This window comes from Seriola lalandi, unplaced genomic scaffold, assembly GCF_002814215.2.
Source record: "Seriola lalandi dorsalis isolate HSWRI2012SDOR001 ecotype SW California unplaced genomic scaffold, Sedor1 jcf7180002054579, whole genome shotgun sequence".
In the NCBI taxonomy this organism is placed as follows: domain Eukaryota; kingdom Metazoa; phylum Chordata; class Actinopteri; order Carangiformes; family Carangidae; genus Seriola; species Seriola lalandi.
This window is the reverse complement of record NW_019525132.1, coordinates 299,141-327,069: the sequence shown is the minus strand read 5'-3', so window position 1 is coordinate 327,069 and position 27,929 is coordinate 299,141. Positions and strand designations below refer to the sequence as shown.

Below are 27,929 nucleotides of genomic sequence, written 5' to 3'. Positions count from 1 at the left end.
TATTCAGAATGATGACAAAAATTCATGCTTTTTGGTTTTTTTTATTTTATTTGTTGATTTCTGTTTACTGGTGTGAGCAGTTATTAGGTAAGGCTGAGGGAAGTGTTTGTTATCCTGACCTCCTTCACTAGATGGCCCTATTAGCTAAAAGAAAAAGGTAAAACAAAAAGGGCATATAGCATAGCAGAAGTTGTCTGTCTCAGTCAAATTAAAGCACTGTATGTGTACTTTAAATAGCCTGTGTAAAACAATGAGAAAAAAAATCATTTTAACACATTTTTATTTCAGTGCTTTGACAAACATTTAGAGAGAATTGAGGCTTGTGTTGCTCTGCCAGAGTTAGAGTCCAACAGTCCTCAGTGAAGAAAAGCATTTGCTGAGTAGGCTATGAAGTAATTTTTTCCCCAAAAAATAGAATTTAAATGTAAGACACATACAACAACTCTGTTAAAAACCTGTGAGTATTGTTAAGTTACACATCAAAAGACCAAAAATAAAGGCAATGTCATCTGCATGTTTCTATACATGTTATGAGCTATTGTAAGTGTGATTTGTAGTTCAATCTAAATGTGCAATAGTCAGCAGGGTGTGTGTGTGTGTGTGTGTGTGTGTGTGTGTGTGTGTGTGTGTGTGTGTGTGTGTGTCTGTGTGTTTGTGTGGATCAGTGAATACGCATCATAAGCCATGGAAAGTGTCCAGTGCGCTGCATGCCGAAAGTACTGATGAAGAAGTTGAGTACTGTGGTGATGAAGACTATGATGGTCGTTACGTTGTTCAGGTAGTCCAGTCGTTTCTGGAGAGCGGAGTTATTCAGGTCCCGGCGTCCTGTGAGACACACACATACACGCACACGCACACGCACACGCACACGCACACGCACACGCACACGCACACACACAAATACATAGTAGAGAAAGAAAGGGTTCAAACCACACTTGGTGCTGACACACTAAGAGAGATTTCTGTTATGACTAGGAAGCACCAAATTCCCCTGACAACTTACTCCTCTCTTTTAAACTTATATTCAATGACAGCACACAATATAACTTCTGAAATTAGATCCGCTTCTTGTCCATACTAGTTTTATGTTGCATTATTTTCACTCCAGCTGACCAGTCACAGTCACCAATCCACCAATCCTCAACAAAAACCACAATAAGCAAAGCACAGGCTTTTGTTTAATCACTACATTTATTCAGCTTTCTGACGAACAATGTGTACGTATGTCTCTTATTTCTGTTACCCTGGTTTCTGTCTGAGATTGAATCTTAAAAATCATTCTTTGTGAAACAAGTTTTGAGAATAAATAACATAAGGCATTAATGTTTACATCAAGTTTTCTCAATGTTTCCATTACTGACCACCAAATAAAGTAGAAACACAAGTTTGAAACATACACAATGGAGCGGAGCACATGCACAATTTTAGAAATGAAAATTCAAGCATATTATTGCAGCAAATAAGATAATACATATAGAATAGATGTTCAGTGGGTTAAAGTGAAGATATTTTAGTTGAATTACAGCCTGAAATCAGCATTTAAACAACACCTGAATAATAAATAAGATGTGATGTTTGAACATATGTGACTTGTGTCTCAGCTGTGTTCAAATTACAAGTGCACAAGCTAATTTTCAACATTGAATCAACAAGTGCACAGATGAAATACTTGTGGAAAGAGTGTGTGGGTGTGTGTCTGCATGTGTGTGTGTAAATGTGTTTGATATGTGAGTAAATATGGGTTTTGTGTAAGTGTGTGTCAGAAGTGGAGTCGAGCCAGCAGCCAGCGGAAGAAGCCAGTCCTCTTGGATCCGAAGAAGCTGATGAAGAAGTTAATCACCGTGGTGACGAAGATGACGCCTGTGGCGAGGTTGTTCAGGTAGTCGAGTCGTTTCTGATTGGACACCACGTTCAGGTCCCTGCGGGCTGCGACACACACATACACATACACACACAAACACACATATTTCAAACACACCAACCCACACACACGCACACACACACACACACACACACACACACACACATATAGTTGATACATACATACTCACATGCACAAACACACATTAAACACTCACAATATACCCCATTCCAACAAACATACAGCAATGCACCCATACAAACGGCCTCCAGCCTCTGCGTTATTTATGTGACATTTTGACTGGATGTATGGTGACAAAGTTGCTGGTTCATTCGTATTAAATAAATTCAACATGAGAAATTGAATCTCCTCCCTCAACAAATAGAATTGAATGCTGATTTTAGATTCACAGACTTTAGATACACTGAAAAGATCCTGTAGACTCTTGTAAAATGTTCTTGTAAACATGGCATCTGTTTTGTAACTTATACTTATCGAAGGCGATGCCAAAAAGCAAACGCCCTCATTAAAGGTGTTTTCTGACTGAACGAGTTTTAGATGCTGCACATATAAAGTCAATGCAAGGAAATAAGTGGATGCCAACAGATGCAAATTAGCTTCGGGCAGTGCAATGGAGAAGTCACGCCTCTGTGATTGCTGAAGAAAAAAGAGAAAAGTTGAAGGTTTTCACATGTGCTTCAATACAAGTGGATTTCTCATGCAGCTAATATCTAGTGGCCAATGTTTCTTAAAGGAGTAATATGCTCATTTGCTTTGTTGTTGAGGGTTAGACAGGAAATCAGAAGCCAGTTAGCTTAACTTAGCACAAAAACTGCACACTCACCTTCATCTCTGTAAATTAGTGAGCTGTTGGCAGGCAGATTTTGTTACCCATAGACAGAGCAGGCTAATAGCTTCTCCTTATTTCTGGTCTTTGTGCTAAGCTAAGCTATTCCAGCTTCATATTTATTATACAGACTTTACTGGTATCAATCATGCTATTTTTATGCTGATTTTATGTTTATAAATGCACATACAGTGTGTGAATTTGTCTGCTAAGTGTGTCTCATAGAATGAAACGCTGAAACATCCATCGCAGCAAGCAGCTGCGCTGTGTGCCAAAGGCGGCTTTGATGATGTTGATGATGAGGGTGAGGAAGATGATGCCGGTAATCAGATTGTTCAGGAAGTTTAAACATCGCTGACAAGAAGGGAGGAGGGTGAGCTCAAAACGAGCTACACACACCACACACAAGCACACACACACACACACACACACACACACACACACACACGCACAAACACATGGATAATGCATACATGCATTACACATTACACGCAGAGACAACAAGAACACACGCACACACACAGAAACATACAGAGACACACACACACACATCTAGTTGGTCCTTGGCCCAGTCCATTCATACTGAATTAAATCAAACAAAGATATCAGAGTAGAGTAATACTGTAGCAGATTAGTACTGTGAGTAGAACAATAAGTCACACTGCTGTTTGTATGTGAGTGTGCTCGTGTGTGTGAGAATCTTTCCCTACTTTACAAAAAGATTTACATATTAAAATCACTCCCTACGTCGGAGAGTCAGAAATGCATCCTGGGAAACAGGCCGGTGCGCTCCATCCCAAAGACAGAGATGAAGATGTTGGTTACGAAGATGAGGAAGACGAGGATGGTTGTGATGTTGTTCATGCTGTCCAGGCGCTTCTGGTTGACCTCTTCGCTGACGTCTCGCCGGGCTGCAACACACATGTACACACACGTACCAAAAATAACAATAACGAGATACTACACAAAAGATGAATGCATTATCTTTTTGTAGTTGTGTTTTTGTGTTGCACAGGAAATATATTTGGTGACTTGGAGATTTTATACCTAAAGTGACTGTTTTTTTGACTGGTGGTATTTTCACAACAAATCACCTTGTCAGTGAATTAGTGTATTAATATGATTGGTTAAAAACATGGAGGATGGATTTCTGAACCAAAGGAGGCTAATTTTGTAATGCTCACCGATGATGATGATCAGGATTCCAGCCACTATCTGAAGAGCCAGGGAGAAGGAAATGAGCGTCAGAACAGCGACGTAGTACCTGAGGATAAAGAAGAAAAATTACATTCAGGAAATGTCATTTGAGGCAGCAGTAAATGCGATTATTAAAAAGCCAAATGGCAGTTGAAAACTAATTAAACTTACTGAAAAACTCACCAAAATCATTTGAAAATTACATAGAGAACAGTTTCGGTGAATATTCATTCATTTTCATGTTCTCCTTTTTAAAAAAGCTATTTGTACTTTTGCTGTAGAGCTTTGCAAACAATTAAAAATATTCTTTAGATAGTAAATTTAACAGTTTTGTCTATTTCCTGACCTCTCTCTCTCACAAACACACACACACACTGTACCTGTATCCAGCTCCCTGTTCGATGACCGTCTTCATGTGTGTGATGTTAGCCAGGAACAGAGCGATGTCCAACATGCCCTCAGCTGCTGTCTTCTTGGTGGCATACAGGTTCATGTTCAGATTAGAGGCTGAACCTCCCTGAGAAAGAGAAAGAGAGAGATTTCAGATCTCAAGTGATCCGTAAAGCTTCTACCCTCCCTACCCTGTTCATTTATGCAGTGAGTGTTGATGCCAAGGAGAATTTTCACATTGTGGACAGTAACCACATCAGTACACAAAGAATGCTGTATAAACTCCCGGTTAAAGGTAATAAAATAAAAGCACCCCCCTCTCTCAAGGTAAAATCAACCACATCTATAGCCAACATCAGAATTATAAGTATTAGCAAACAGCAAAAAGCACATTTAACCATAAATGTGTAGAAGCAAACCAAACCTTTCAACATTATCAGCTGATTCTTTTCTCTTTTGTTAGTTGGTTTTATCCTGAGATAACGACATATCAAGATAATGAAATTATGAACTGGGGAAATAAAAAGTGGACAGCCATAGCTGTTCAAGGCGTCTGTAGTATATGAACCCTGGTCCCCTGCTTTCAAGTTCCATCCACACAAAGCTGGTTTCTCGTCACACCAAATTTAGTGTCTGCAATATTCCAGTCGAGCCAAAATGAGATAAGTGTTTCTCCAATTTTGGCTGTTTGCAAACAGAAAATTCCCATTTTTTTCTCTCGTGGGTCATTTGTCACGAGCGCACAAACTGCAGCTCATTTGGAAGTAGTTGTTTTTAGAGTGATAAAGATTTGCACTTTCTTGCACATGAGGGTTTCAGATATTGACTGTGTGTATGTGTGTATGTGTGTGTGTTTTGAAATATTCCTATTTTGATAGAGAAGCAGGTGAATAGCAATGGCAGATATGACTGTTTTTTTTCTTGTTTGTGTGTGTGTGTGTGTGTGTGTGTATGTGTGTGTGTGTGTGTGTGTGTGTGTGTGTGTGTGTATGTGTGTGTGCATGCGTGTGCAGAGAAAACATTAAACATCATTACATAAAACCTTAAAACTCTTACAACTCATGTCAGGAACTAAAATTTATAGATATAATTACTGTCCTGCTCCAGTGTGTGGACTGCAGATGCACATATTGGATTTATTAACACTGAGCCATAGATTAAAGTTTTCTGTCCACAAATGGATCATTTTACTCCGGGCTGTGTCAGTGCAGTTTCAATCAGTGCAGTCTGTTTTTCTTTCAGCTGCACAGAAACAGACGTGCTTAAGGAAGACATATAGAAAGTCAATCATGGGCACTCTAGGGACCCATTGTACTTCATGACCTCACTGTGCTGTAATGTGCTTTGCTGCCCCAGAAAAAAAAAGAACATTAACACTGTAAATGTTCTGGTGTCTCAGTATGGGCAATTAAATAACCTGAAACTATAACAATAACAAGCAGTGCTTTGTTCTGATAAAAAACAGTCTTTAAGAAGTAGCATCCTAAAAACTACCTGTGAATGAATGAATGAATTTTTACACCAAAACAGCCTGAACTATGCGTGTCAGATCAGCCACAATGCATACGTGTGAAGTGAACATGGTTATTATGATGGTGATGGTTGGTACTACCATTTTTCCACACTACTTGCAATTACCATTTTCAGTCACCTCGCAAAAAAAAAAAAAAAAAGGAAAAAAAATTCAAGAAGTAACTTTTTTGGCAGAAGCTCATCACTTCTGAAAAGCCTGTTTGCACATTAGTTTACCTTTTGTACCCTGATGCCTTTGGTGCCCTCCAGTGGTGGTACCACATATATATACTGCACAGGAGATACAGACTGCACCATTTTTCACCGCATTTGTGTTATTTACAGTATCTACAAATAAAACCTAAGCCATCAGAATAATGTAAAATATAGTTGAAGAACTGAATTGCATCTTAAGCAACCCCTCCCCCTGCATCTCTCTGACAGAGACTGTCCAAAGAAGAACAACAGCATCAGTCGTTTCAGCAAGTCAAGCCAAGGCGCTTCATACAACATACATTTGAAGCATGTTGAACCCTTTGTAGCTACGTTTTCAGTTGCAATCTCTGCACTTCAGTACTCGTGGACAGAGCACACATGCACATTGTGACACTGTGGTGGATGTCAACACAGCGTTCTTGCTGGCTGAGATCATGTTCCTTGGTTTCTTCCTTGCAGTCTGGCAATGCTAACTCTTTCCAATTCCTATGAAGTTCACCAGCGGCAATAACCAATAGCACCGCAAAACACCCAGTGCAACTCGGTCAGTGTGTTTACATCCACTTCCCTCTCACCCGCGAGCACTGGCACACCTCGTTCTGCGTGGAGACAGCGAGTTGGCAGGTGCAGTTTTGTAACAAATAGCTTTAACTGACAGTGTTCATAAGAGGTCTGTGGCTTATCATAACTGGGCCATGGTTTCTGGAATAAGATGTCGACGCTGACATTTTCAAATGTAACTTTTGGACTCTTTGGGTGCCACAAACCAAAACCAAAGCAAACTGATCCTTTGCATGAGGGGAAAAGTATGTTTTTTTTATTTTCGGTATTTTTGAATAACGTGCACCTTGCAGTTTACCAATCACAGGGTGTAATTTGAAATTTAAGTAATCATCTTTCCGTGACAAGTTACCTGTTCTGATGCCATCAAGCTAGTACACATGTGATATCATTTTGTGCTGGAAAACTTGATTTCATCCCCCATACTGCGAATGTAAGAGTACAGTTTGATCCAGACTGGGTTAATCTCCAAGAAAGTATGAAGCAATTCCCAGAACTGCAAGAGCGTCAAAACACTATGAACACATGTACCACGGGCTCTTGTTTTTCTGAGTGTGTGAGAGAAAGAGAGAGAGCTGGTTAGGGAAAAAAAGAGAAAGAGGGTGAAAAGAGGAGGAAAGACAGAGAGGGAGGTGAAGAAAAAAGAAGGCAGCATCAGATATAGAGACACAGGGAGAGAGTGAGAGAAAGAGTATGTATATATACTGGCCCGTTTCCATCTTTTATCCTTTGGGGACTCATGTGGTCACACTTTATCAACATCAGCCTTGGGCATGCCGCCAAAACATACACACACACACACACACACACACACACACACACACACACACACACACACACACACACACACACACACACACCTACACACACACCACAACCAAAACATTGGAATGGCCTACATACAATTTTACGGCCCATGTGTGTTCACTTAGTGTAATGTCTCTCTAAATGTACCAACTGTGCTTTTACTGCACTTAATCTGAGCTTATTTTGATGTATCCACATATGCCGATAAACTATTCTTTTACCGTTTGTTTCACCGGGCAGGTAGAGGAACCACAGATCCTTATTTACAGCTGCAGCCTGGAGAAGTGGTCACAGGTCAGCAGGGTTACACACATTTACCCTCAGAAGCTGTGAATTACAACCAGGCGGCCACAGGGCAGCTCCATCATGAACATCTGACGACTTGGCTCAACAGCACAGATGAGAAAATGGTTCCTCCTCATTTTCTTAGGCATCAATAAAAAGATGCTTTTTTTCTAATCATTCACAAACTACCTTTTATTTTAAAAAATACAGGATATTGGTCTCCAACATTTTGCAAGTTTCTTTCTGTGGACTGATACTTAGCAATAGTGTATACAACTACCATACAAATGTATTTTCATCCCTTATCTCTTAAAAAAATGATCCAGCTGTTATTGGTATGTCTCCACACTCAAATGCAGTAATGTATGCTAAGGTGTTCCTGGAAGGTGAAATAATACCTGCACTAGGTCAGAAATTTCCATGTAGAATAAAAGAGGAAACAGCCGGTATTATTTTAGCTACACAGCACATGCAAAGAATTTATGTGTATAGTTGTGCATCATGGGTTTGGTGTGAATAATGAACATTATGTGACCTGCTATCGAGACAATGATATTCATCATTCAAACATCACGCATCAGCTTGAAAAACATTTATCGTGTCAGACTCCCTACTGAAAAACACGTGATCAAAAAAATGCATATCACTTAACAGGAACTACTTTATGGTTTAAGCCATTAATGTGTTGTTATATTACAAGTATCACACACTTTTCACTAGTCTATGTCGGTTTAATACGTGTACAGTATTTAACATGTACACATTGGCCATGCAGTTTAAACTGACTGAGAGTCTACAGCCATGGCAGCGATGATGGCATGAGATGAAAATTTAAGGAAAATGTAAAATGAATGTCTGTACAACATTTCATGGCAATATTTGTGGAGATATTTCGCTGAAAGCCAAAAATGTCAACCTCATGGTAAAACTAAGAGAGAAAAATCAGGGGATCATGAATATCTGTATAAAATTTCATCTAAAAACTGTTGAGATAGTCTGCACCAAAGTGGTGGACTGACTAACAGGCTGACATTTCCATCGCTATTACTGAGCTGAGTAAGTAAAATGCACTTCTCTACACAGAGGGTATCTTTTTTCCTCCTGGTTTTTGTGGATCTATGGTATTTATATAGTAAATTCTCGGTGGAGATCCAGAAGCCTTGTAAAACCCCAATTCCTGAAATTCACTCATCCACAGCTGTGGGCACAAGGCCACATCACATAATGTACACATACATGCATGCATGCACACACACACACACACACACACACACACACACACACACACACACACACACACACAAAACACAAACTTAGTGTGTACCTGTTTAGACACATACAAGGCACATTTGTGCCAACAATATATACCAATTTATGCTTGCATAACTGTATGTTTACACTTCTGACTGCACACACACACACACACGCATACACACACACATGCACACACACACACACACACACACTAGACCACATTGGAGGCCCCCCTCGATCTCACAGGAAGTGCTCCTCCCCTGGACTCCTATTGGCCCCTATAATAACCAATGGGAGGGGAAGCCCAACCAGGAGTGGAGCTCTGGTTTTCTTGCAGTATCTTATTTGAACTGTCTGTCTCTCCATCGTCTGTCTATTTCTCTCAGTGCTTGCATATTTGCCTATTTTTGTTGTTTTTTTTCTCCTGCATTTTTCCACGGCTCTCTCTGCCTGAAGGCATCATCTTTCTGTTTGGTTTTTATGTGTTATCCATAGAGTGTGAGGGAGTAGGTAGAAAGTAGAAAAGCAGATGAGGAGAAACAGTTAGTGACACAAAGAAGAGTCAGCATGAATGGAGGAAGAGAGGCAGCGACAAAGAGATGAATTGTGTTTTCTCTTGCTGGCTTTCTGGCAGCAGAACACTGTCTACAGTTACGACTTCCTCGAATGATTATGGCTGTAAACATGCCTCAGTTTTTGCTTAAAACTAAGAGAACATTTTTCATGTGAAGCTTCTCAGTCATAGCAAATGAATGCTAACGTCGCTCTGTATCTGAATGTGTGAATCAGCAACTGCTTGCTAAGTTCGCCATGTCAATTTTATAATGTCATGATGTATAAAACTTTTTTCAAAATGCACATTTCAGGCTGAACAGTGGAAATTTTTTTTCCACTTTCAAAGCTGAAAACAGCAAGGATTCAGTTAACCACTGAGCGCCTTCAAACATCACCTCTTGACATATTTCTGTTTGTTTGTGTTGGGGGACACATTCAGCATGTGAAATGCTGCGTTTCAGGTTATTTGTTTGTCTGTATATGTGTGCTGATGATGGCTGGGGATGGTGGGCATGTCAGTGAATAGACTCATTATGTTTGGAAACAAACAAACGGAGCACAAAATTCAACAAATGCACACAACCACACACACAAACTGAACTAGAGCCATGAAACTTATTAGGTGAACTTTGACATTGAAAAACACGGAAGAGGCTGTTATCTACACACACACACACACACACACACACACACACACACACACACACACACACACACACACACACACACTATTTCTGACCCCCTTTCTCACTCACACACATGCATTAGGTTCACAACTTAAGAGCAACTGACTCTTGACCTTTGCCCCATGGCCGACTATCATCCTACTGACTGGCCTGTAATTAGTAAAACTGGCATGAGAAAACAATGTGGCATGTGTGTGTGCTAGTGTGTGTGTTGTTTTTATGTATTAAAATCCAATGGGGATAATGTTCTCCTTTACAGTACAGTTGGAAACACAATCATCAGACTGTTACTTTATTGCAACTCTCCCCCACAAACCTGTTCCACACTGTGTCCTTTATGCCACGCCTGAGTGAACACACATGTCATTTTAACACTCCGGATAAATCCTCTTCCTCCTTTTGGATGCTTTCCTTCTTGCTGTTTTCTCCTCTATTTACATTTAATCATGTCTTTCTTCTTGAGTCCACTAATGACAGTTTCATGCATTGAAATCTAATTAAATATAATGATTATAATACTTTCAACACCAGGTTTTTTTAATCAAAAAATAATGTTGGCTTAGTTAAAATTATATTCTCTACTCTACTGCCAAAATATTCCTCGAAGGATGTACTTAAAAAAATCCAGATAGTATTTTTATTATTATTATTATTGATGTCATGTTGATATTGCAATTTAAACTGGATGTGCACGATAAAATCATTTAATGTCTGCATTCAATTGATTCTGATTCTCATCTTTAACTGCTTCACTATTTTCTGTTTTGTGTTTCTGTTGTTCATCTGCTTATCTGCTGATCCTCTCAACCTCTCCTTCCTCTGTGGTGATCAAAGACGAGCTGTTACACAGCAGGATGGACGCCGTGCTAATTGCTTGGCAGGATGTATGCAGAGATCTATTTTTGTGTGCACACTTTGTGAGGCTCAGTTAAAGTTTTAGACCTTGAGGTTACATGTAAGGGAATACGTTATGTCAACAAGGGTCCTCACAAGTATAAAAGTATAAATGTGTGTGTGTTTTTAATGTGATAAAGCAGGTTTGGGTCAAATGTATGACTGTAACAAATAATTGGGGGGAAAAAAATCAATCAATGACATTATGAGTGTGTGTGTGTGTGTGTGTGTGTGTGTGTGTGTGTGTGTGTGTGTGTGTGTGTGTGTAAGAGATAGAATACTGGGAAAATCAACAACCCACACCTTTGACCTCTGATCTCTCAACCCCAATGGTCTCGCCCACACACAGACCCACACACAGAGCCACAGCGACACCCACTAGCACAGAAAATAGTGAGAAGACTTTGAGTTGTGATTGAACAGAACACATACGTATGCAGTATGTAAAGGTAAAGGTGCGCACAGCATGTGTCTATGTAACACAAGAAAGCATACAGAGGACTCCACAGCACTCTAACCTAACTGCTACATTTGACCACAGGAGTGTGTGTGTGTGTGCGTGTGTGTGTGCGCGCGCATGCATTTGGTCTTCCATCTGCCATCTGGGAGTAGAAAGAGAGAAAGAGTGGCAGTGATCTAATATCAGTTGGCTCTCTGCATTCCTGACCATAATCACATGGTGTAACAGAGTTTCCCATATCAATGACTCAGCCAGCTGGCCCCTCCAGCCCTGCAGGGGCACCCTCCCTACGGAAACCTAACAAAGTCGGATTTCTAACTGACAGGGGTTTACAAACATACTATTAAAAAGGTCTTATTGCTCTGCTGCCACACTGATGCTCAGACAAAAGAAAAGCTATGACTTTTACTTTATCACTGGTTTCCCGTACTCAAGTATTGAAGGATAATTCTGGTTTGTTATAACCTCAGTGAACAGCTGGGTGGATGTACAAAGTATGACATCCTCAACATTAATACCATTATATATAGCATCAATGCAGGATGAATGTGGTATAGAGGCATGAGGCAGATGACAACAATAGCTACAGGTCTAGAGGTGTAGGTCAGTAGTTCAGTGTGTGTGTGTGTGTGTGTGTATGTGTGTGTGTGTGTGTCTGTGAAGAAGAGTCCATAAACACCTGGTTGCCCTCTGACGTCAGCCATGCAACAAGAGTCTGTTGCATAAGAGCTTGACGTATGTTGCGTACTGTTACAGAATCATTTGGAATACTAAATACCCTTGAAGAAATGTTTGCCAGATGTATGTGTGTACAAATATCTGTGTTGCAAGTAGTGTGTGTGTGTGCCAATGTGTTCTTAAACACACTACATGCTCTCATGGCAACATCGCAAACACACACGTAAACAGAGAGGTTTCTAAAGGGCTTTCTCTGAGGAGGTGACTTCAGTTAAGTTTGGCGATGACAAGCAGGTATGATAAGTATGTACAGCCAGAGTTTCCTCACCACTTCACAGCAAATTTAAATCTCTTGAACATACAGCTCAGTCCGACTAGTGTCAAGGAGAGAGATTGTAATGACAGAAGATTTACACTAATTATTTCAATGCACAGTACAACTTTGCTCTGCAGCTTTTCTTCATGCTTGAATTTCATAGCTGTGTGCAAATGTAATAATCTCCCAACAAACACACGTGTGCAGTCATGCCACAGCTACAGTGCTGCACTTTACACACACAAAAAAAAAGAGTCTGTGCGGTAGTGGCATCGGCGTCTACATTAAAGGTCGCTCTCTCATTCAATCATTCTGCATTTTCTTATCTTCACAGAATTGCTCACACAGGTTTTTCTAAATAAATCATGCATGAAAAACTTCTAATTTATATAGCTCTAATTCAAAACCCTCCACAATTTAATGTGAAGAAAACTCAGGAAGAGCAACAGAGGAGGGACGATTCCTCTTTAAGGATGAACAGAAATGCAATAAATGTTTATTTAAAAAAAAAAGAGTAGCAGTGAAATGGCCTGTCCATGTATTATGTCAAGCTGATGCAACTTCTTTGGTATTGTTTTCAGGGTCTGATTGCCACTTTCCTGCACAGAGATGATAATGATCACCTTATTTCCTCACAGTGATGCAGCAAAGATGCATGCCCACACACACACACACACACACACACGCACCATCCTGCAATTACTAGAGGAAATACACAAGTACTTTACACAATGGCATGTAAAAAGACCTCGGTCCCCTCGAGCATGATTTGTAGAGTAGTAAAAATATACATCATTGTTGAGCGTTGGCTTGAAGCTTTTATTAGAGGGAGGGCATGTTTGGAGAGTGGACGCACTGATGTCAAAGACTCTTTGTTAGGAAGAGGATGGCAGCAATAGCTGGAATTCCTTGTTTTTGTCTGCGATGTTTAACCTGTCATAAAATGGATGTATTCACTCTGTGGCCCAGAGCGTTGGAAACTTATGCAAATCATGCAATCAATGAGATCTGATAATAATGTCACAATGTTCTCATCAAGCTGGTAAATTGCTTGCCAGCATCTTTCGGGAGGTCACAGGTCAACAGTGGGGTGCTCAAGGACCCTTCAGGGGAGCGGATGTTTGCTGGTAGTTGGTTTCCATTTGAAGGAATGTTGCCTCTGAACACCGTGTGCCACCCCACTGCTGCAGCACACGGCTCATTTCAGATTGAAAAGCTCCATGAAACAACGTTTAGACCTTGAGAGAGTTAAACATTTCGCCGAAAAAAAATAATGCTTGGAATATTCTTCTAAGTGACGTTTTCCAGTAGTCTGAACAACAATGCTGCAGTGCTGCGTTCTACCATCGTGACCATTGAGTGATGCTATCATAGAAATGTACATGACAGGAAGGTTAAAGTTGTGCAAGTTAACAGTTAAAGGAAAAGTAACATTCAATGCGCCCTAGAGAAGGTGTGGGATATTGGTTTGCTCAACAGTGGTCACCTGACACACCATATCTCACTGTAATATAGGGTCGTATTTCATGATCCAAATTTAAACAAAGCATCATTCAGTAACAAAAGACTATGCAATTCATATTACTCATTTTAGAACCAACGTCAGAGAGAGAGGGAAAGAGAAGAGGAGCTGTGTGAGCATGAGGAAACAAAACAGAAGAGGGAAGAAGAGAAAGTGAAGGAAGAGGGAAGTATGTAGTGTCATGGATCATATGCAAAAACAAAAAAATCTATTCAAGGTCCTCAAACTTTCTGCACGCTACGATGTAAAATGCTGTCATAATGTCATATGTAAGGACAGACACGTTGTCTGAATGTACTCATAGATAGATGTATGTTCTGTCTTTCTGTGATGCGATGTGATTGGAGAATCGGCCTCGGAGTGGTTGATTGTCATATTTTGATATTTTGTGGGAAATAATTAGCTCTCATCTCTCTGTCTCCACCCTCTTTCCAACTATTTCCATTTCAAGCTTAAAAAAAATACATGCGGCATTCGCTTCAAAAACACCAACAGATGGAAATTTGAATGCCCATGACTTGCCATGTGGCATGACACGCATAGAGAGGAAAGCACCGTTTTATCCCACAGTTAATGCATTCAATCACATACCGCTCCGGATATAGAATAACCATTAGGAAACGCAACAAATCTCTTCAAAAATCCACCATGTGTTTGCATAAATATACGCATAGTCTGTGTGCATACTGTGAGTACGGGAACAAAAATCATTAAAGCATTAAAAACAGCAACAAACTTAAATGGCTCAATCCTATGAGTCACTTAAGCCTTAGAGTAGAGTCACGAGCATCGTGATTACACAACCAGCCCCAACAGAGTTTGTGGTTTGGCGTAATTATAATTCATTCAATTGAAATGTCAGTTTGCCACAATAATGGAGTGTCTGTATCCAAAACAAATAACACAAGAGGAGTGTGGGAGGGGAACACTGCTGCAGAAAGTGTGTGTGTGTGTGTGTGTGTGTGTGTGTGTGTGTGTGTCGTGAGTATACAATATGTACACACTCTGTATACAGTACTGCTGTACAGTGCACGCTGCTGTGCTCAGGTGTGGTGTGAACAGGTGTAGAAGCGTCCGTGATGGATGCGTGACGCGGGTTCTCTTTGTCGTGTCTTTCTCTCTTTCTCCAGATAAGCCGAAGCTGTTTGGAGTTTAAACCTCCCTCAGGCGTACAAGCTTTCAGGCCTCGGCCATGTGTGACACTGCAGGACATTCCTCCCAGCGACTTCCTGGCTTTTATGGCTCGGGCCTTCATCACCATCCACAACACACACTTCCTTCCTCTGTGTTTGTGTGTATGTGGGCATTCCCGCTTCCCGAGTTCCACGAATGCTGCTGTTTTGTGTTGAAACTGCATCCCAAATGAGAGCCATTTAAAGAGGAAGAGACAGATATAGACACTGGAAGGAACACGTAGAAACAGAGAAAAAAAAAGAGAAAAAAAATTTTAAAAAAGCAATAAAACACTGAGTGTAGCAAATTTTCAACTGTGTGTGAATTCTGCTGAAGAATACAACAGATAACACCCTGAAGAAACGGCATGTTTGCAGAGTGAAAGAAATTCAGTGTCAACTTGTGTGATGTCTGAAACTGAGAAAGCCTGAGAAAGGATCCATTTCTAAAAATCACTCTATCTAGTCACCTAGTTGTCTTTCATAGTAGTATGTATGCAACATTGTCAATTGAAACTGAAAGAAGTCAAAATACGTTTCAAATTATTTGTATCTGTTACATTACTGAGTTAGCTAACCTGCGTACATATATGGCATTGTCTTTGTTATCAAATGGATAATAGAAACTAACCAACCCAACTTCTTGGGAACCCTTTGATTTCAGGTTTAGTCTCCATCCCTGCCAACATGTTATTTACCCGAGATGTGACAAGTGGAAATCTACTGAAGCCAAAAGTTCTATCGGTGTAGCATAAGGCACGATACACAACATTCATATGCGACTGGATGCCTGCTCAACCAGTCAGACATGACCGACCATGCAGCAAGGTCACGGTCTCCTTCTCTCTCTGTATACATACACCAGAACCTGTACACTTCGCTTTGTTGTCATGCACCTGTCTCATCAGCGTCGTAGAAAAACTTCTATTATTTATTGTCGTCAGTGAGTCAACAGGCAGAGTGTGCTTGATACACGCACAGCAAGTCATGTATAACAAGATGTAGGTAGATATGTCAAAGACAAACATAGGAACGTGCCTGGAGTGGTGTGTGTGTGTGTGTGTGTGTGTGTGTGTGTGTGTGTGTGTGTGTGTGTGTGTGTGTGTGAGAGAGAGAGCGAAAGATAGAAAGATAGAAAGAGAGATTGTGCAATCCTTTTCAGTGAATACAATACGTAGACAGACAGGGATGTTGATTTAGTATAGTAATACAAGTCATGATGATATTCTTCCTCTACAGATTTTATACAACAATTTTATACAACTGTACATGTTAGCTGTAAGACACAGAAGTACAGGGGAAAACCACGACCTAGCTCCCTGGTTACCAAGGACTTTGTATCACTGTGGCAATGTGGGAATGATCAGGATGGATCTAAGGCGTCTCTGATCAAAGCTGCCTCGGTTTCAGATAACCACAAGGCTGTGACGTACTATCACCGCTGCAAATGAAAGAGTTTAATCACCATGATGGGAGTTTTCCACTGAAACGAACCTCTCAACATTTAGTTCCACATCTGCTTGTTGCTTTCACGTGCATATATACAGTTAATGCTTTTCGTCAGTTGAAATCAAATGACTTTCAGTTTTAATCACTGTATTTACTACCAGAGGGTCAATAGAGTAATAACCATCATATAAGAGTAAAAAAGATGTGGTTATATACTGTATATCATAAATTACATGTTGCTCTGATTGCAGTGTTGATAATGCAGTATGTACATCTGTCCATCCATCTGTCCATCCATCTGTCCATCCAGTGCAGACATTATAGACTGCTTTCCATTACAAGTCAAAACATTAAATTATCACTGAACCTGAATTTTAAAAACTGTTGAAGATGAAGCAGCTAAGCTTTGTGAGCGAAAGCTGTGTAAGAACTGTGTTCTATGCATATTTATTACAAAGAAAGGATGCTTACTTTTCATTTTAGTGTCCCCTGATCTTTTGTTTAGTGCCATCAGGTCAGTTTTTGTTCCTATTGACCGACACTTTGTTCCATAACAAAGTATCTTGAAAACTAACTGCCACATTTGTAAACACTGCTCTGTATTGTGCACAGTATTTACAGGTATTTTCTTTCTATGTGTGTGTGTCTGCGCATGTGTGAGAGTGTATGTGTGTGTGTGGCTCTGAAAGTAGAGGAAAGAGAGAAAGTAAAGGACCATTTGTCCAAGAGGAGTTACGGCTGTTTATTTTAACTGAAGAGGTCAAAGGGTAGATGGATATTCTTAAACGGGCAAAACAGCCACAGACACACACACACACACACACACACACACACACACACACACACACACACACACACACACACACACACAGTGCTACAGGTTTATAAAAGCTCAATCAGGGCATGAATTTAGGTCCTGGGAGACTGGTAAATATGATGAATGTTTGCACAGAGCAAGCTGATGTAGACTGAGTGAAAAATGCTGGGAAACATTTCATGTTTCCGTTCGTGAAGGAAGTTTTAAAACACAACAAACAGCTACGTATTTGTTTAAGTAGTTTACAGTCAAAGATTGTTTTGCCATCCAATTTGCTCTCCAAAGCAATCACACCAGAAGCTTTCTCACTGCCCTTTACCTAAAAACACAAACATGTATGGTACTGAGGTAAAACCATTCAACACTTTTCCAAATCGTGGTATAAAATATGCAAAATGTGGGTGTGAATATGCTGTGATTTTCACATTAACTGAGCACTACTGGAAACAGAGTGTATTCCCTTAAGACCTGGTGGCTTCATGGTTTTACACAGAGGACAATTAATAACAGAGTGCCATTGTTTCATGTTAGGCGTGATCTCATTGTATTGAAACCAACAATAGTCCCATGAGCACCACGGGCACCAGGGGACATCAGCGATGGAGACTGGATGAGGTAAGACAGAACCTCACCCACCTCCCACACTCCTTCTTTCCCACAATCCCTCCAGCTCTAATTCCACTTTTTTTTTCTTCCTTTAAACACACTTCCAATCACACATGACCTCAGAGAGCCACCTCATTCTGTTGCATTAACTCAAATGCAGTGATTGTATGTTTGTGCGCAAAGCTTGAAGTGGTACCATTATGTCTAAACTCACACGATTTGTGTAAAATTGAAACATACGTGTAACATAAATCATTTTTGTAGGCTCAGAGAAGAATGTTGCATATATGTCTAAACATTTCAGAAAATGTTATTCAGTAATTTTATAAATGTCCTGAACTGGATAAAAGAAAAAAATAAGCAAACTTCCATGCACACGGTTGCTTATTTCATATTCTTAACCCATTAGTGTATAAACTACCCTTCCCATGTACTGTATGTGAACAATAAAACAATAAATAAATTATCCAATTAGAGGACCACAATACTAACTTTGTGATTTTTTTAAGGAAAAGTTGCCTTTTTGACATAATTACCTGATGATTATTTGTAGTTTTTCACATTCTGACCTCACTTTTGATCCTATGAAAGAATAATCTATCATGGATCTTTATCCCTAAATGCATGGAACTGCTGTGATGCTTGTTCACTGTATTAAATAAATATGGAATAAAGAAATCACATACACAACTGACATATAAGTCCATCTTTGAAGTTGCTGTGGCTAAAAACAGTTGCTTATTTACACATCCAGCATATACGCAACGACATTAGCAATCATTTGGAGTCGAGTTTATAAATCCAAATATTCACTGTTGTTTAAGCTTGGTTTTGGTCTCCACCAACTCCTCAGGGAAATATCTGGCTCTTTAGTTGCAAAATACTCCACTGTGTTTGTTGTTTAGTTGCTGTTTGGTGCTGCGCTGGTAGCGCACAGCGGCCTTTTAGTTTATTTTTTCTCTACAGCTTCTGTATGTGCTGGGAATGAGGTTGACGAGCGCTGTGAGAGTAGACCAAACAGTAAAGATACAATCTGGAAAGTATTTTATGTTGTTTATATTGTTACGTTACTGAAGCCAAGAATTACACTGACAACACTCTTGATCATCTCATTGGGACTACTGTATTCTTTTCTATCACTTCTACAGGCGTGCAGGCACACACACGCAATGACGCACATCCACACACACTTTGCTGGCAGCCATACAAGCCACATATTTACATATTCACAAACATATACTGTGCATATGTCAGCTGGACAGTTTACACACACACACGCTCATAAACCAACATACAAGATTGACCAGAAATGTCCAGGTCTGGGTTCTGTCCCACACACACACACACACACTCACACACACACTTAGTCTTATCCGATGACCTAACACTCGTGCTGGTGGGAAGGGGAAACAGTGATGAAGAGAGAGGTCTGTATTTACCTTTAGATCACCCCTCGATTAACATAAACACACTCATACACAAATCTTCCATACTGGTCCTCAGCCTGCTGCATAGCAACACGTTTTTATCAACAAACACAAGAGGTCAGATTCTGTGTGTGTGTGTGTGTGTGTGTATTAGTGTGTATGTGTGTGTGTGTGTATTCCAGTTACTTTTTTAAAATTTTATTTCTACACACCAAGTTAAAGTTAACCCCCTCCCCCCTCCCATCCCGTCTCTTTCTGTGTTTCCTATCATTTCACACTCTTGATGTCTCTCTTAAAGGAGCAGGAATCTTCCAGGAGAAAGATGAGAGGGTTGATCTCAAATCCCCTACCGCACGCGTCCTCTAAAGCGTTGTATACCTTTAAGACTTTGTGCATGTTTATGTCTATTTTTATGCGTGTGCTTTTCCATACGTGTGTGTGGCTGTGCCTCCATATGTGTTTGGCTACGATCCAAGCACAGTCCACATGCAGCACCTCTGTGGGTTACAGACCTCAAGCCACTGCACTTAAATGTGGCTGAATTAAATGTGCAGTTGATAAGCAAGACACAATTCTCTGAAAATAAATCAATCCTGATGAATTCTTAGAAAAAACATTAAACAGCTACATATTTTTTTTTTTTTTTTTATGAGAAGGGTGTGTATACAGAGTTACATGGAAACTGTGAAAAGCCTTAAAATATTCACATTCAGTGAACTTGGATTTATAAGTCTGGTGTGCATTTGTGATTTATGTGCATCTGAATGTGTGTGTGCGCGCATGTGGTTGTGTTATAGTGTTGTGAGTTATAGTGTCCCAGCAGGGGAGCCTGAGCACTAGAAAGGGGGTTTCCTGTTCTTTCTTGGCAAATACGACTGGAACAAGTGGATGAGCAACAAAAGTGTGACACAACGCTCTTGGCCTAAATCTGCAGCTAGTGATTTATCTTATGTGTAATAACCAGCTCGAAGTTTTACGGATGTTCACTTAGTCAGTATGACAAACAACATCCTTAAGAAATATAATCAAGCAGAGTCCAGAACGGGTCTTTCACTGGTTGAAAGACATAGGAGTAAAGGTTTTAAATCCTACTCAAGTAGATGTAAAGCAGAAGACTTGCGTGTCTGCGATGAGAATACGTGCCCTTTATATCTGCTGTGTTTCACTCTGTGACAATATAATTGTGGGTTTGTGAAAGAGACAGAGCAGGAGACAGAGAGACTGGCCTGTGTGCGAGTGTGTGTGTGATAATCTAATTGTTTATATCTGGTAGGATCTAAAGTTTCGTCTGGTATCACTCATCTTGGCTTTTTATTTTTGCACACATACCTTCTAAAAGTCTTTTCACGTTTCTGCACACACACGCACATGGCAGTGAATTAAGCACCAGGTCCCGTAAAGCTGCTTCACATTCGAACTGAGTCAGCTGCCATTTCCCCCCAGAAATGAAAAGAAAACACACACACATACACACACACACACTCCCCCCCGGACAGAGGAAGAAAAAGGAACCGAGAAAAATTGGAAAGAGGAGCAGAGTAATCAAGAAAAAAAGAAGAGGATGAAAAAGAATGGATGAGGAAGAAAGAGAAACTGAACTGGAGGAAGCGTGTAAAATTAAACTAAAAAATGGGAGAGAAAAAAAAATGTGTATTAAGTTCAAAATCAGGAAAGACACTGTGTCCTCATGGATAACTTACAGTGTGAACGGCACCTGTGTGAGGTCATGTCCACACTCACACAGATAAATATCAAAACAGGGACGGCGTTTTTCATCTACATCTATTCGCGTTGGAATGGACAATCGTAAAAAATCGTAAAAATTCTTACATGTTTTCTACTTCAGCCGCCCTTCTTTGCCTCTGATCGGCAGGTACAAAAATATCATATTTTCTTATAAAAAAATATCATATTTTCTTATAAGTTTGGGGTTTATTCACCTTCCCACAGTGGTGTAGCGGTGCCTGTGCACGTACCTGCCGATCAGAGGCAAAGAAGGGCGGCTGAAGTAGAAAACATGTAAGAATTTTTACGATTTTTTACGATTGTCCATTCCAACGCGAATAGATGTAGATGAAAAACGCCGTCCCTGTTTTGATATTTATCTGTGTGAGTGTGGACATGACCTCACACAGGTGCCGTTCACACTTGGCACAAGCTGGCTTGCGAGCACAAAGGTCAAGGGATAGATTCTCGGACCAGGAGGATAACTCTGCGAAATGAAAGGGTAGCATTTGCCTCCTGCTCATTCCTCACTCCCACCACTGAGATACCCTTGAGCAACGGACCCTTCCAGGTGAGTGAAACCAAAACCCTTTGTAAACACTTTGATTGCACCATTCTCATTCACGATGTTGTCACACACCAATCCCTCATTACACTAAAGACCTTTCTAGTTAACTTTGTAGATCGGAATAGCATATATTCTGTTTCTGTCAGAACATATCAAGGCTGATATTGACACACACACGCACGCACACACACACGCCTAAAAAACACATGCACACCTATTACATAACAACAGACATTTAAAGATGAGGCTCAGTTGGGTCTCGGATGAATGTTCCCGGAATCGTACTTCACACTTCACACCCACACTCAGAATGTGGCATTTGCCATGAAGGGGCCAAGAAGGGGTTACACACACACACACACACACACACACACACACACACACACACACACACACACACACACACACAAACACACAATGTATTCTAGGAGGTGAGATAACTGGGAAAGAGTCGAGAAGGATGGTGGCCAAGGAGGGACACACAGCACCACACAAAGAAAAACTTTTCTGGTGAACATAGGAAGAACACCTGGTAATACAGTTAAATACAGTTATCGCCTTTTGTTATGACACATGGAGACCTACAGTATTATTTTGCATTAGTATGACTGTTTTCATTGTTGGTATATTTACTGTGAGTGACGTGAGACTTGCCCTGAAGTGGCCCTGCCCTTCTGGCATCTGCCAAAGTCGCTTCACAGCCAGTTCAGGCTTGTTCACATGCAAGAAATGACTTTGCATGTCTTTGAAATATAATTGTCATGCTTGAAGGGTTGCTGTGATTTCAACTTTGGTTTTGTGCTTCGCGCCCCGCCACTAAGAACAGAATGCTGTATTTCTGCGCAGTCATGTGTCAGTCAGATTAGAAGTCCTCATGCACATGGAAAGTTTCATCCAATATTGTAAAAAACAATGACAAAAAAAAAAACCCTGCTCAAGCTCCTCTGAGACCAGATTAAATAATATTCTCTCCTTCTAGTTATTTGTGCAAGGTGAAATATTTGTGATTCAAACTGAAGCAAAATCATCTCGGTCTTTTCACGATGCCAAATTCACTTTGTGTTCTGTTTGGATGCACCAAGGGTTGGTTCTGGGTGAAGGAACATGCTCAGAGACTCAATAACAAACCCATTCTCACACTTCACTTTACTCCAGCACCCAAGCCGGGTTTCAAGAATATTCCCATAAACGTGCGGAGAAAAGCTGCATCGTATCATCTGTATTTGTTAAAGGTTATAAAGGTGATATTTTGTATTCTTTATTATTATTGTCAACATACCCGGTGTAAAGCCCAAAGCCAACAATAAACTGAGCCGGCTGATTGTCTGTGCATTCAAAGCCTGCTATATATTCCTCTGTGACTTAGACCTTCATATTTAACCAGTGAGCCACATCATTGGGTGATGTGATGTTCCATCACTACCACAAACATGGGCACTGTAGTTTATTTTGAGAAGCTCTCACAACTGTCGTGCTGTCATAAATTACTAGCACACTAAACCTGCAGCTGAAAGTAGTCCCACTCTTTACTCCTGTTTGTGTAACATTTGCCAAAAGCCACGGCTCTCAGACGTTTTTAGATTTAATTAAATATTTGTGATCTGTTTTTAAAGATTCATCTCTTCAGTGAGAATGGTTGGGCTTGGGACAGAGTGCCACAGACAACCCGGGAATGTTGGAAAGTATTGAGAGACTAATGCGCTGTTAGTTTTAGTCTTTTTATGGAATTTGTTAACATAAAAAGAAATACAGAATATCACCTACAGCACTGACCTCTATAGGTTGGAAAGTATGTTAAATGGTGACAACTTACACCAGACGATGGTCCATAGACAAATGTTTGTAAAGTATGATTAAGCTGCTAAGTTAAGTATCCATTCTCTTCTGTGAATGTGGTCATTCTCTGTCTTTGAGACATGACTGCCATGCTTGGAGAGGCTGTGTGATTCCTACTAATTCTGAGTCAGCGCTCCACGCCCTGTTGCTGTGCTCTATACATAGAGAATGACTTAGAGGTGTAAAGCCTTCACACCATAGAAATAGATTCATCATGGCAGCTTCAAACAGATGCTGCATGAAAACCTCATAAATCCAATTTCAGAAAATTACATGCCTCCCTTTGGACCTGATTTGAAACTACGTAGAGTGTTTTATGTTTGGATGTTGAGAAAATGTCACAAACTCAGAAATTGTGAAACTCATTCAAAATCAAGCAGAAATTCAAATGCATCAAACAGTATGTAAAGTCCTGTGACCGCTTGACATACAAGGGTTTTTTCTGACACCAGATTATGTAAAGACAGCTCATATCCCAATAGGACTAAAAGGGTAAGTTCAAACTGTTCAGGTCAAGTTAATGTTATCACTAAAATCTCTTCTAGACAAAAAATGATTTACTGAGAATAAAAAAATCAAGGTGCACTGAGTAAAATAACAATAGTAGGTAGATGTTAAGGATTAAATGGAAATGACACCAACAACTCAGTGTCATTCATCACAAACCACCAAAGATGTCCAGGTGTTTTTGGAACATTGAAATTTTCAGTCCGAAACACCAGAACGGTTGAAACTTAAGATTCATTCTTGCTCAGCAGTTATCAGCACATAGTAAACTCCATTCTGAAGCTTCTGATCATATGACTTGATCTTCCTCAGCAGATGAAGTTTGCCCAGTTGTCATACAAATACAGATGTTCAAGTTTCTTTTTTTTCCTGAGCACATTAAGAAATGTTGGTCCACTTTGGCTTAAAGGATGAGACTGAGGGTTCGTTCTTGACTTGTGACTATAAACAAAATCATTCACCACGAGGCAACCGGTCAACTCCAGCTGCTCAGAAAGAGCATGTGATACAATTGATAGCTCCAGAACAGCTCCTGTGGTGAAAAGGTTTTTGTCAACCTATCAAAGTAGGAATAGAATAGCAAGAAGCAATCTCATGTGAAGCCATCAAGGTCAAAGAAAGACAGGCTGTGGTAAGTATAGGAAACCGTACCATACAAATATGTGAAAGAGCCACATGTATCAACAGTGGCTGTAAATAACGAGTGATTAATGTGCAATGAGGGTTTAGAGGAAGCAAAACCACATAGTATATAGTTGAAATTCTAAAGGAGAATATCCATTTCATAAATCTTTTCACCTTGTCTCTGGCTCTTACTGCAACACATAATACACAACTGCATCTGTTGCATCTTAACTGTAAGTGCAGTTGTTAAAACAACATGGCAAAGACATATGAGATACATAATGTAGTGATACTACAAGCCTGAGCTGGGGTTGACATTGGATGTGTAGCCTGCTGAGAGAGCGATTTCTTAAACACGTGTTTGGGCTACTTAAAAACAGACACACATGCACATACATACTCTCATTTCCACTTTTCTAACGATCACACAGTTCTCTCCACACATCTGTCGACACGTGATGAGGCAGCCAGGGTTGAAATTAATAGTTGTGGCGAGGATTTGGCATCTTTGGATATAAACATTTACATTGTGAGCCACATGATATGCTCATTACTGCCATAGCTAGCAGCTGTCAGCGCTATAGGTCCTCAGCTTATCTGTGCTGGAGGGTGCAAGGCATCAGGCTGTGCCAGCAGTTGTGGTGGTCCTTATCATAATTTACAATCAAGTAGTCGCTTTGATTCTGCTAAAATGTACATCAGGCCTCTGCTTCAGCTGTTGTAACAGCTGGCTGTGGTTACAGTTATCACAGTTTGCACTTAACAGGGTACATTGCAAACACTTAGGGTGATTAACAGATTCATTTCTGTGACATTTTATTATTCCTATTACAGATATGCTGTACACTGTATTCTGTGACTGTGTGTGTGTGTGTGTGTGTGTGTGTGTGTGTGTGTGTGTGTGCGTTTGGTTGGGTTGAGTGTAAACAAATGAACAGAGCCAGCATTCATGACTGGTAAATTTGGAGTTGGCTGGCAGGCAGGTAAACAACCATATTTTTGCTGCTTCATAAATTCATAACCTTCGACTAAAACTGACATCCTGCTTACATAAGATTTTTAGAAGCAGCCCTGGATAAAATTCACAACTGCACTGAAAGATGACCTTCATTTATTGAGCAGGAAAAATAAAGACGGTTTTCACTGAAAGTTTGCCTAATTCTGGCAGATCTGTGTGGGATTTCAATGTAGCACTTATTAGAAAGAGGGTGCAACAAAGCATATTTACCGTCTTTGCGTGGCTGACCAATGTGCAATGAATTAGCAATTGTCTTAATGCACAAAGGTGTGAATGTGGAAATACTTCACACGGAAAAAAATCACAAAAAACCCACAACAATTTAGAGGAGTAAGTATTTCCTATCGCTACGTGGCCAGAGTGAACGCTAACAGCTGTGTTCAGCTTCAAATTTCACTCCTTCTGGAGACCAACACCAATGCTAACTCTTGTTTTACTTCTATTTCCATCCGTTCTTTTCTTTATCACTGATTGTTATATTTTGGCCTCTTGAGGTACAAAGTGGTATAACTAGAGGTCAACAGGTCGGGGCTAGCTGGTTAGCATGCTAACTTTAGTAGATATCACTGCAAGACAATACATCAGCGACTTTGATATAATGTCAAAACTGTTATTTCTTCACATGCTGTAATTAATTAACATTTTTGAATGTTTGAAAGTAAAATACTGTATTATAACACATTTAAAGTACCGTGATTATGTATATTTTGTTGATGCTCCACTGAGTGTACCTTTTCCCCCTTATCTGTCACTGTCTCACAGCCATACACACTGACTATCTCTCTCTCTCTCTCACACACACACACACACACACACACACACACACACACACACACACACACGTACACACACACACACACACACATAGACACACACAGCTTGTCTTGAGTAATAGCACTTTGTTCACTGGAGACTGTGAAGCTAAATATACCAGTAACTGATAGCCCTGCTGGTTGATGGGCAGGAACACTGCTGGCCCTGACACTGATACATAAGATGAATCGCAACAGACACCAGGGAGGGTGTATGTGTGTGTATGTGGGAGGTCAGTGGTGTTAGGGGGGCCTCTCTGCGTACCCAGAACTGCAGTGAATGATGAGTCAGAAGATTATTTGAATAAAGAAACAAGTGCAAAACTGCTTTGAACAATGTCGACCAAAACTCAACTCAAAATAATTCAATTCTTTTAAAAATTAAAAAAAAAAACCCTTATAAATGAAGAAAGAAAAATGGCTATTTAGAAAAGCCTCTTCTCAAACACAATATATCAGGTCACTGGCCCTACCTTGACCCCCTTTTCTTGGCATTAGTGAGTACCTGTTCTGTTGACCTGAAACTACATTAGAGGAGTTTATTAGCTTTTCACCCAGGCCCTAATTGATATTTGATGGATGTTGCGATCATATCTTGGTCTCAGAATAGTGTACAGACACTCAGCCTAACCCAGAGAGCCTCTGATCCTCAGCTCTCACATAGGCAGGACATACCACAGCTCTGTGGCAAATCTAAGACAGGAGCTGCAATTCAGAGTCACAGATCAACCCAGTCCGAGAGAAAAGAAGACGAAAGAGTGACGGGAATAGGGTCTGAGAAAGAGGGGGAAGCAGAAAGGAAGAGAGACAGGTGGGAGAGGCCACTGCTGAACAGGAAGACAGATGTATCTGCAGTATAGTCCAACTTCACTATTCACACTTTTCTTCTCTTCTTTGTTTTTTTTTCTTTTACTATCTTCCTGTTTCTGGCCTTACCTGACTCTGTCTCTCTCTCTCCCCCCTCTTTTTCACACAGTTTTCTCTGTCCTTTTGGGTGCACTAACCTGCAGAGGGCCGCTGGCTGGCATGGTGGATCTCAGCGATGTCAGGTCGATGTCTCGGCCCTGCTCCCCTCGCTCTGTCTTCCCCAGTCCCTGCATAATAAGGCCTGTAGCGAGCAAGCAACCAAGCAAGCACACAAACACAATCGTGCACCAAGTGTTGCCCTTACTGCACAGAAAATGCTAATGCATGGATGGCAGTGGTCGGTATGAAAGGAAATTACCCTGGATGCCAGGCACCAAGCACCAGGCAAGGCCAGGGAGGACAGCAGAGGGACAAACAAATGGCTTATTCACCCCATCTCGGTCTCCCCCACTCCCTCTCT

The 27,929-nt window shown here is 40.5% G+C and overlaps 1 protein-coding gene across 3 annotated transcripts; it reads right to left on the bottom strand.

The window, feature by feature from the left end:
* Nucleotides 1–28: 28 nt before the first annotated feature.
* Nucleotides 29–27,879, bottom strand: LOC111663648 (ninjurin-2-like). Of its 3 annotated transcripts, none has more exons than XM_023417921.1 (5): nt 27,607–27,879; nt 4,286–4,422; nt 3,893–3,972; nt 3,456–3,619; nt 1,838–1,926 (listed from the first exon to the last, which is right to left on the bottom strand). In XM_023417921.1, the coding sequence occupies exons 1-4, from the start codon at nt 27,700–27,702 to the stop codon at nt 3,465–3,467; spliced, it is 468 nt and encodes a 155-aa protein (XP_023273689.1). In that variant the 5' UTR covers nt 27,703–27,879; the 3' UTR covers nt 1,838–1,926; nt 3,456–3,464. The 3 variants fall into 3 exon arrangements, with proteins under 3 accessions (XP_023273687.1, XP_023273689.1, XP_023273685.1); XM_023417917.1 differs by lacking the exon at nt 3,456–3,619 and adding an exon at nt 2,899–3,097 and having other exon boundaries at nt 1,883–1,926; XM_023417919.2 differs by lacking the exon at nt 3,456–3,619 and having other exon boundaries at nt 29–1,926; nt 27,607–27,877.
* Between the last annotated feature and the right edge of the window lie 50 nt (nt 27,880–27,929).